This window comes from Cynoglossus semilaevis, chromosome 6 (genome assembly GCF_000523025.1).
Source record: "Cynoglossus semilaevis isolate Cse_v1.0 chromosome 6, Cse_v1.0, whole genome shotgun sequence".
In the NCBI taxonomy this organism is placed as follows: Eukaryota; Metazoa; Chordata; class Actinopteri; order Pleuronectiformes; family Cynoglossidae; genus Cynoglossus; species Cynoglossus semilaevis.
The window spans coordinates 10,000,259-10,010,020 of record NC_024312.1 but is presented as its reverse complement, the minus strand read 5'-3'; the positions used below and the strand labels follow the sequence as shown (position 1 = coordinate 10,010,020).

General features: G+C 36.4%; 1 protein-coding gene across 1 annotated transcript in view; it reads left to right on the top strand.

The window, feature by feature from the left end:
* Window positions 1-4: 4 nt before the first annotated feature.
* LOC103380074 (serine/threonine-protein phosphatase 6 regulatory subunit 2-like) overlaps window positions 5-9,762 on the top strand; it is a gene marked incomplete at its 5' end in the record, with an annotated part of 18,135 nt that continues 8,377 nt past the window's right edge. The window contains 15 exons of the mRNA XM_025056343.1: window positions 5-82; window positions 1,105-1,217; window positions 1,320-1,433; window positions 2,039-2,159; window positions 3,378-3,539; window positions 4,794-5,024; window positions 5,113-5,177; window positions 5,262-5,377; window positions 5,476-5,561; window positions 7,212-7,289; window positions 7,379-7,476; window positions 7,572-7,629; window positions 8,651-8,772; window positions 8,864-9,018; window positions 9,217-9,373. Of these exons, the coding sequence (XP_024912111.1) occupies window positions 5-82; window positions 1,105-1,217; window positions 1,320-1,433; window positions 2,039-2,159; window positions 3,378-3,539; window positions 4,794-5,024; window positions 5,113-5,177; window positions 5,262-5,377; window positions 5,476-5,561; window positions 7,212-7,289; window positions 7,379-7,476; window positions 7,572-7,629; window positions 8,651-8,772; window positions 8,864-9,018; window positions 9,217-9,373 (1,754 nt within the window). The remainder of the gene's footprint in view (window positions 83-1,104; window positions 1,218-1,319; window positions 1,434-2,038; window positions 2,160-3,377; window positions 3,540-4,793; window positions 5,025-5,112; window positions 5,178-5,261; window positions 5,378-5,475; window positions 5,562-7,211; window positions 7,290-7,378; window positions 7,477-7,571; window positions 7,630-8,650; window positions 8,773-8,863; window positions 9,019-9,216; window positions 9,374-9,762) is intronic.

The following is a 9,762-nucleotide window of genomic DNA, read 5'->3' as shown; positions in this document are numbered from 1 at the left end:
ATTTTTTCAACAACAGTGGCTGAATAAGGAAAAGCTGGCCCAGAGGCTTATTGAACTAATTCACCCGGAGAGAGATGAAGAGGTAAGGGGGTCACATCCATACAGTACATCCCTTTAGCCATACCCTTATCTAACCATTTATCCACTATAGCTGAAGACAAATTAATTAATGGATCTGATGGCAACTGAAGCTAGCGCCAAGTAAGGCTAATCTAAAATGTAATGTAAAATGTTCCTTAAAGAGGCAATTGAGCCTTTTCTTTTTGTGAAATAGATTGTCTTTTGTACCGAACACATAAAATGAATTTCTGTGATGTGCGAAATACACCTTGATGCCACAAAAGTTACCTTATGCAGTATTGTGTTATAATTGTTTTTTCATATATCTTTGCATACATTGAGTAACTGTAGGTATCACTAAGTATTGATGTATGTTTTATGTACATATTTTGTGCATATATATGTTAGGGATGTCCGATAATATCAGTCGGCTTTTATTAGCTAAATTATGGAATACCTGTAGGAATCAATATCTTTTTTGCCTCTGATAATTAAGACCCCATAATGCAATGCCTGGGTTTCACCAAATGATGCCTTAAAAAATATAATAAAAATATAATTTTGGGGATAAACGGCTGCACAGTAGGGCTTCAAGATACAAGTTGAATCCGTTCCACAACAGCACTCGTACAGTATGTCGATTCACTCGTGTCTCGATTGCATTTTCCCCCATTAAAAACTAAAAAGCAATTCATTCATTCCAGCCCCCCAGAAATATACAAATGTATATGTATATGAATTGATTAAATTAAAATTCCTCTGCCTATTTAAACATTAAAAACATAGATATAAACAAATATATTGATAATATGAAATAATAATAATTAAGAAAACATTTTATATTATTGTTATAAAAATGGGTAAAGTAACCTGTATCAAAACTGCACATCATAAATACAGAGTAGATTATTGAATCAGAACCTTTGCACGCGATTCTTCCAAATGATTTTTCTGCTGACTTTTGATCAAATAACCACTGTTAAGATTTATTATGTAAATAAAGTCCAAGTCTAAGGTGCTTTTTTTTTTTTCTCTCTCTCCCAGAGACAATCCAATGCGTCTCAAACTTTGTGTGACATCATTCGTCTAAGCAGAGACCAGGCCAATCAGCTTCAAGAACTCTCACAGCCTGACCCTTTGCTTACTGTGGTCGAGTCGTGAGTCGGACGCACCTGTGTACTTTCAGAATTGAACACACGTTCACAATTTTACAAAGGATGACTTTGACTTTGATATATATTTCATTTCTATTTCTCCAGCCAGGAATGTGTGCAGCAATTGCTGCAAAATATGTTTTCGGGAGAGAGGACTGAGAGCTGCATTGTAAACGGTATCCAAGTACTTCTCACCTTGCTGGAAATAAGGAGGCCTGTGTAAGTGAAAGAATCAAAATAAAAATGTAATGTTTTGTAATAGCCCATAAAATGGGGCAGACTTTTAGATTCGCACCGACAATTGTCCTAAAAATTGATAAATAAATTGCTAAAGATAAATAACATGTAAAAGTCATGCATAAAGGGTATAATGAATGCTAAAATGCTTTTGTCATTTTCGACGCCATCTGTTGGGGAAACGTCGGTATTGCAGGGAAAAGGCAGACGTATAATGATAATATAAAGAAATTATATAATTTGGCAGGCCGATTAAAATGCGGGCCACAATCGCCACCTGGGCCTTAGTTTGCCCATGCCTGGGCTAGACCATATATTGGGGATTTTAATATTTACTTTTTATAAAATTATTATTATTTGACCATGTGATCCTGCTACATTTTATTGCCATGGCTAACTATAATAAATGGTGGTTTGCAGCATTAAAAACTCCCTGCTAGTTTAAATGTTTCATTAACAAAACAAAATATAATATATACAATATTAGCACACTAGAAAATGTTTTTATTTTGTTTTTTGGGGTTGTATTGTTTTAAAATGTGTCTCTCTACTTAGTGTCGTTAACATTCCCTCGTGTTTATTCACAGGGTGGATGGTATATTGGATGGTCAGGGATTTGAAAGAAGTTATATGGTTAACAGCAACATTTTGTTGGCTATCCAACCAAATCTTGCAGACTTTCACCACCTACTTCTGGAGCCACCTAAGGTACAGAATATATATTTTTTAAATATACTACTGAGTACAGAAAACAAAACACAAAATCAGCCTATACTCTGTGTCTGAGTTCCTGTTAAAATATAGATCAGTGTTGCAGCCCAGGCTGTGTGCACCGGACAGGAATAACAATTAGTCAAAAATATTATTTATTTTTTATTTCTATTATCTTGCTTCACGGCCAAAACACCCGCAATTAAACAGAAAATACACATACACAGTGAGATCTAAAAGCAACTACAATCATCGATATCATTTAAAAGTCTTAACTTCCATTCGTTACCTACAGCGTATTACTTTGCAGGTCCTAAAACGTTATGTATTATTTTATGTATTATATATATATATTATATTATATATGTATATATATGTATATATATGTATGTATATATGTATACATATATATGTATATATGTATATATGTATATATATGCATATATATGTATATATATATATATATATATATATATGCATATATATGCATTTATATGTATATATAGTCTACAACATCACAGACAGCAACAATAATTATCAACTAATCTACTAACACTACTAACACTAACCTATCTATCTACGACTACTAACCTACTAATCTGATCTACTAACCACTGTTCAGGCTTTTGTATTTTGTTGTGTTTGTTGTACTGTACTCATCTGTGTGTTTTTACTGTTGCCTTTGGTGCTGTACTGCTGCTGGAGCCTTAATTTCCCGAAGGGAAAAAATACAAAAAAAAAACTAACATTTAAATCATAAAAAAAATCTTAAAATAGTCAAACCATTAATACTGAAAGATTAAAGAAGATTAAAAAAATAGGTTTTAATGTAAGATTACTTATAACATTAAAAGATTACTGTAAAATGTTTCTATAATTTACCGTATTTTAAATGTTATAATTTCACGTTTGTTATTTTCACATTGACAGACACTAGAGGGCACTCTAGGCTTGTGTGTCAGTAACTTTTACTCCTGTACCACTGAAAATTTACATTGTTTGTTATTTTTGCAGCGACAGCCGCCAGAGGGCACTAGTTCGACTTATAGTCCCGAGCAACTTGTATATGTTTGTTGTTTTTTTTTCTACTTCATTATGCATTTTTTGTTCGCAGCGACTCACAGTCCGGAAAATACAGTATTTATTTTTTGGTCTATTATTACTCCAAACTACAAATTCCTAAAGTTCTCTCTTTTTTCCTGTGTACGCAATTAGAAAGGATCAATGCTGACCACCATGGGAGTCTTGAAGGAACCACTGGGAAACACACGCCTGCATGTAGCCAGACTAGTTGCGTCTCTGCTCTACACCAGCTCTGCGAGCCATGCAGTAATAGCCCAGGAACTTTGCAGACTTGATACGATGAATCTGCTTCTGGTTAGTGGACTTAAAACCATTATACTTTATCACATATCAGTGACTAGTACGGAGTAGTCTGTTCTCATCATTCATTCTCGCTCGCTTTTTCCTGTTGGTTGCGCTGCTTACCGTCGCGTATACCTAAGGATTTTTCAGGTTCATGTGTTGCCAGGATAAAGGAATTTTTTTGGGGAGTCTAAAATGATTGGCAAGAAAATTATTTCTCTAACCAATCGGACTCTCCCATCAAGCTAATATATCAAGGCCTTCTATCCGTCCCACAGTTACGTTAGCGGTTTGAGTGATGTCGTTGGAAGGTCAAAGAACACAGTAGTGATGTGCGGATCGATCCTGAAATATCGATACTTCCGATTCTGGATCTTTATGCTCTGAAATCGATTCTGAAATCAAAATATCGATACTTTTGATACTTACGCATTCTGAGATGAGGTGTATCCTAAACAGAAACATGGTGAAAAGTATCCAAATGATTGAGATGTTGTCTAAGTGACGTTAGGTTGGTGGGACTACTTCTTCTTCCGCCTGGGTGTGTGTATGCGTAAGCACAGGAGGCTCTACTCTGTGCTCTCACTCAGTCACTATTGATGGGAATTTCGGCTCTTTTTTTTTTTTTTTAGAGAACCGGTTCTTTTGGCTCGGTTCACTGAAAAAATCTGACTCTTTCGGGTCCCAAATGGCTCCTCAGATTATTTATTTTATTTATTTTAGTTTTACAAATAACATGTTTTGGTGAATAATGAATTAGAAATGTAAAAAAATAAAGACTATCAAATGCTTATTCTCCAGAGTACACTGGTACACTCCAGAGTTTAAAATGAATAAATAAATAAATAAACTCTGCCTTGGATTCTTAAAGAAGCTATAATTTGAAATACCGATAAAATATCGGTATCGATATCGGTATCGGCGATACCAGCCCTAATTTTACTCGGTATCGGATCGGAAAGGAAATTGGTGGTATGGAACATCACTGGAACACAGTATTGAATCTAACAAAGTGCATGACGTGACAGTCTCAGTCTGAAGTCAATTAAAACTTAAATAATTATGACGATGGTTTCTATCGCATTTTAAGGTTCAGGCAAAACATTAAGGGATTTGCCCAGAAACGAGAGATTTCTTGTTTTAAATATTTAGGAATCCCTTTGTTAAATTTCTGTGAACCTAATTTTTCCAAGTGATGTTCTTAGGGTAATTCAATTTGCTCTAAACTGTAGATTCATTTGCCTTTTTTTTTTTTTTTTTTTCCAGGACCTGTTTTTTAAGTACACATGGAACAACTTCCTGCACCTCCAAGTGGAGCTTTGTGTTGCAGCCATTCTCCGGCCTTGTGTCCACGAAATGGGGTTTCAGTCCGCTGTGGCATCCCAGGAGGACATCCCTCCGTCACAGGATACGTCACCAGCACAGCTATCTCAGAAGCCCGCATCTGAATCCTCAATTGTGTCTGAAAACTCTGAGTATAACCTAATGGTGACTTATGTAAGCCTCTTTGTGACCAAAAAAATGACACGTGTGTGTGAGATCAGCCGGGTCAGTCTCTGATTCAAAACTTGTTGTCTTACCTCAGTTGTTCCAACACTGTCACCTTGTCCAGAGGATTCTAACGGCCTGGGAAGAGAATGATAAAACACAGTAAGAGGAACCAATGTTACATTTTGGTGTATGGGTCGAAGTTTTTTTTTTTTCTACACTAATGTGTGTTTTATCTGTATTTAGATCAGAGGGTGGTATGAGGAGAGGGTATATGGGACATCTGACCAGAATTGCTAATACGGTTGTCCACAATCTGGAGAAGGGGCTCATTCACATGCAGATAAGTGGCCTTATTGCAGGTCTGTGTAGATGCAAATAAGCGCGACGAAACTAACATTAAGAAAGTGAGGTGTTAACGTATAATTAACTTGTTGTGTTTTTTTTTTTTTGTACTTAGAGCTACCAGAGGACTGTCGAAAAAAATGGGAAACCTTTGTGGACCTAACCTTGTCAGAGACCAATAGGAAGAATAGCATAGACCTGGTAAACACACATCCACATTTGTGATTTCTAACACAAGAATAATAATATAATTTGAACACAACATTAATCTAAAAAAATCCTGGGATAATTTAAAAAAAACTTCTTTTTTTTAATTTTTAATCTATTTCAATTATTTATTTACATACTCGAGAGCAGACACAGAAGAAAATTGGTTTTAATTTTTTTTTCTTTTTTTTTTAATTTTCTGATCAACGACAAGCAGGGAAAAGTAGTTGGATAAAATCAAGAGGGGTACTGCACGGATGTGAAAGAGGTGAATTTTTATTTGGGTTCAAAAAATAGAATGTCAGGGTTCCCTTGGAAAATCTGGAAAATTATTGACCAGTTTCCAGCCATGGAAAACAATTGTGGAAAAAGTGTCCTGGAAACAATTAAGTTCTTCTGGGAAATCATTTTTTCTTCCCACTGTCTTGTTAGCAAATACAAATAGGTAAAAAAAAAGGCGTCGCAGATAGATGGTGCATTCATGTGAACTAAGAAAAATGACATGTGTAAGTCATGCGTAAAGGCTAAAATGCTAAAATGCTTTAATCATTTTCTACGCCACCTATTGGGGATATGTGAGTATTATCGGATTAAAAAGCTGAACGAGCCGCATCCGGGACCCTTAGTCCTGCGAAACTTTAGTTTGTCCATGTCTGGGTTCTGCACATTTAGATACAAATAAATGAAGTTAGCGAAGATAAAAATGTTTTTTTTAGTGGAAGTGCCGGAGAGATAAGAAAAGAGTTGAGTTGAGAACTGTCTAATTTAATATTGAAATTCCAGTTCATGCTGATAAGGTGCTACACTGTAATCTGTGGGTACGTTCGCGTTATTATGTGATACATTTCATCGATGAATAACAGCTACTATCTATCTAGCTAGCTATCAAGCTATCTAGCTAGCTATCTATCTAGCTATCTATCTATTTATCTAGCTATCTATCTAGCTATTTAGCTATCAAGCTATCTATCTAGCTATCAAGCTATCTATCTATCTAGCTAGCTAGCTATCAAGCTATCTATCTATCTAGCTAGCTAGCTATCAAGCTATCTATCTATCTAGCTATCAAGCTATCTAGCTATCTATCTATCTAGCTAACTATTTAGCTATCTAGCTATCTATCTATTTATCTAGCTATCTATCTAGCTAGCTAGCTATCAAGCTATCTAGCTATCTATCTATCTACTAGCTAGCTAGCTAGCTAGCTAGCTATCTATCTGAGTACATCGCCATGAATGCCAATTAACGTACATATTGGAGATCAGTGATTCCACGGTACAGTAGTGTGCTATGACAGTTAATCAAGTATGCCAATGACGGTGATAGAAGTTAGCGAAGATAAAAATGTTTTTTGGTGGAAGTGCCAGAGAGATAAGAAAAGAGTCGAGTTGAGAACTGTCTAATTTAAAATTGAAACTCCAGTTCATGCTGACAAAGTGCTACACTGTAATCTGTGGGTACGTTCGCGTTATTATGTGATACATTTCATCGATGAATAACAGCCTTGGACTGCACATCAAATACAGAGAACTCTATGGGTAAATGCAAGTTTACGCAATTGCATTATGCAATACATAATATCACCTCAGTTTAGAATCAATTTTGAAACATTAGTTATTTAGCTGTGGTGGTTGTCCTGCACAGATTGGAACAGGAAATCCTCGTTCTTCCTCAGAGGACGATATGGAGAGCCCTTTTCCTAAAGAGCTGACACTACAGCAGGTACACAGTACACATAAAAATACACACAACATTTCACATTTTGAGTTTAAGTACAGTAAGGTCACTGAACGTCGTTGTGTTCATTTCAGGCATTTTCAGACTACCAGATTCAACAGATGACGGCAAACTTCGTGGATCAGTTTGGCTTCAACGATGAGGAGTTTACCGAGCACGATGACAGCATTGTGTAGGAAAACAAATCGACATTTTCATATTTTAATATAATGTTGCCCTTAATGTTGTTAATTGTGTGTTTTTTTGTTGGTTTTTTTTTTTTTTCAGAGCAACATTTGACCAGATTGCAGAAATAAATATCAACATTAAGTCAAGCCAGGACAGTGTGAGTTCACATTTTTACATTACATGTTTGATTTTTGGTATATCTAAGAACTTACACAGGTACTGTATTAGTTGCACCAGCCAAAAAATGCATAATGATGAACAAACATATACAGTATGAGTCGCTCCGGAATATGTCACACCGACCAGCTAGAGTGCCCTCTAGCGGCTGTCAATGTGAAAATAACAAACGTGAAATTATATATTTTAATATATATATAAAGTATACATTTTCACAAGTTTTATTAATTTACTGCTAGTAAGCGCATGAGCTTGGCACGTGAAGCATAACTTTCATAAAAACATAAAAAAGAGAGGGACTCTGAGTTAAAGAAAATCTTTGTTTGTGTCTTCCTGCAATTACATCAGTATTGTGTTCATCTAAACTGTTCCAGCTTTCGAGTAAATGAAACTAAAATTGTTTTTTATTATTATTATTATTAATAATAATAATAAATGACTGTTTAATGTGAACTGAAAGCTAACATTTAGCTTGCGTGGTAGCTAGATAGCTAGATAGATAGATAGATAGATGGATAGATAGATAGATAGATAGCTAGATAGATAGATAGATAGATGGATAGATAGATAGAGAGCTAGATAGCTAGCTAGATAGAGAGCTAGATAGATAGATAGCTAGATAGATAGATAGATAGATAGATAGATAGAGAGCTAGATAGCTAGATAGATAGAGAGCTAGATAGCTAGCTAGATAGAGAGCTAGAGAGCTAGATAGCTAGAGAGCTAGATAGCTAGCTAGATAGAGAGCTAGAGAGCTAGATAGCTAGAGAGCTAGATAGCTAGCTAGATAGAGAGCTAGATAGATAGCTAGAGAGATAGCTAGATAGATAGCTAGAGAGCTAGCTAGCTAGATAGATAAAGAGCTAGATAGCTAGCTAGATAGATAGAGAGATAGAGAGCTAGATAAATAGATAGAGAGCCTACTGCCTTACTAGCATCCTCAGTCAGAATCAATGGCCGCTGTGTAGATCATACATTTCAAGTCTCTTTATCAACGACAGGCTAACACAGACGTTTTTAGGGCTTGTTGCAAGGAGAAGATTCTGCCCTTTGACGATAGTGAGGAGGACATATGGGAGGACAAAAAGATTAACTATGCAACACAGACCAAGTCCAGAAACAGGTATGCTAACATGTGTTGACATTGTTGTAAAATGTCCTCATTCGGGTCGGGTCGGGTCGGGCAAAAATAAAATGTCTTGTTCTTGTTCAAGGTTCGGCGGTTCACAATCCTCTCAATGCCAAGGTGCCATTAAGACCCCTGACCAGACAGTCCTGTCTGGAAACGAAGCCTCTGTCAGAGCAGCATGCTCAGATTCAGAGAAAGAAGAGGAACGAAAGGAAGGAGCTGATCCTTTCTTAGACCGTGGTAAGATTAGGGCAGGACTGAGTGCGATGCACATGTGGAGGACAAAAAAAAAAAAAAAAATGAATGTCATTTATAGGAATACAGATATTACTATCATTAAACAGAGTATAGTTTACTATAGATAATTTGAATTTTTTTTTTTTTGCTTTGCATGTTCCTCTTAAAATAACACGGTGTGTTGTGCTGTGCTTCATACAGCCACTGGCTGGGTTGCGGACTTTGCAGATACAAACTTAAAGGCTCCAGATGCTGGATATGACTTTTCAGCTTGGGACAATCCAGTCACCCAACCAGCTGCCGCTGATGCGGAGGAGAAAGGTTGGGCCAAATTCACTGATTTCCAGCCTTTTTGTTGGTGAGTGCAAATATACATAGCAAACCTCACAGCATAAAATCAATTCTCCTCTTTCAACACCATGTTTTCAATAAATGTGCAGATATGCATCAGGCATATGCTGACATTTATATGTATTAGATTTAGTCACAAAATGTATTTGAGCAACAAAACTTTTGTCAGAAAAGAGGTTCATGCAGTACACCCCCCAAAAAAAAGACATAAATCTCAAAGGTGTATAATTAGTTTCAGTAGCGCTTTGGCCCAGAGGCAATGACTCTGTCATTGGTGTGGAACCCCAGGGTTTACCTCCTGGGCAAGATCAAATTCCGGTTAGGGATCATGAGGGGTCGGTACGGTGCAGTGTGAGTTGGGGGGCGAATGCTGCCCCCGCCCGCCGGCAAGGGGGA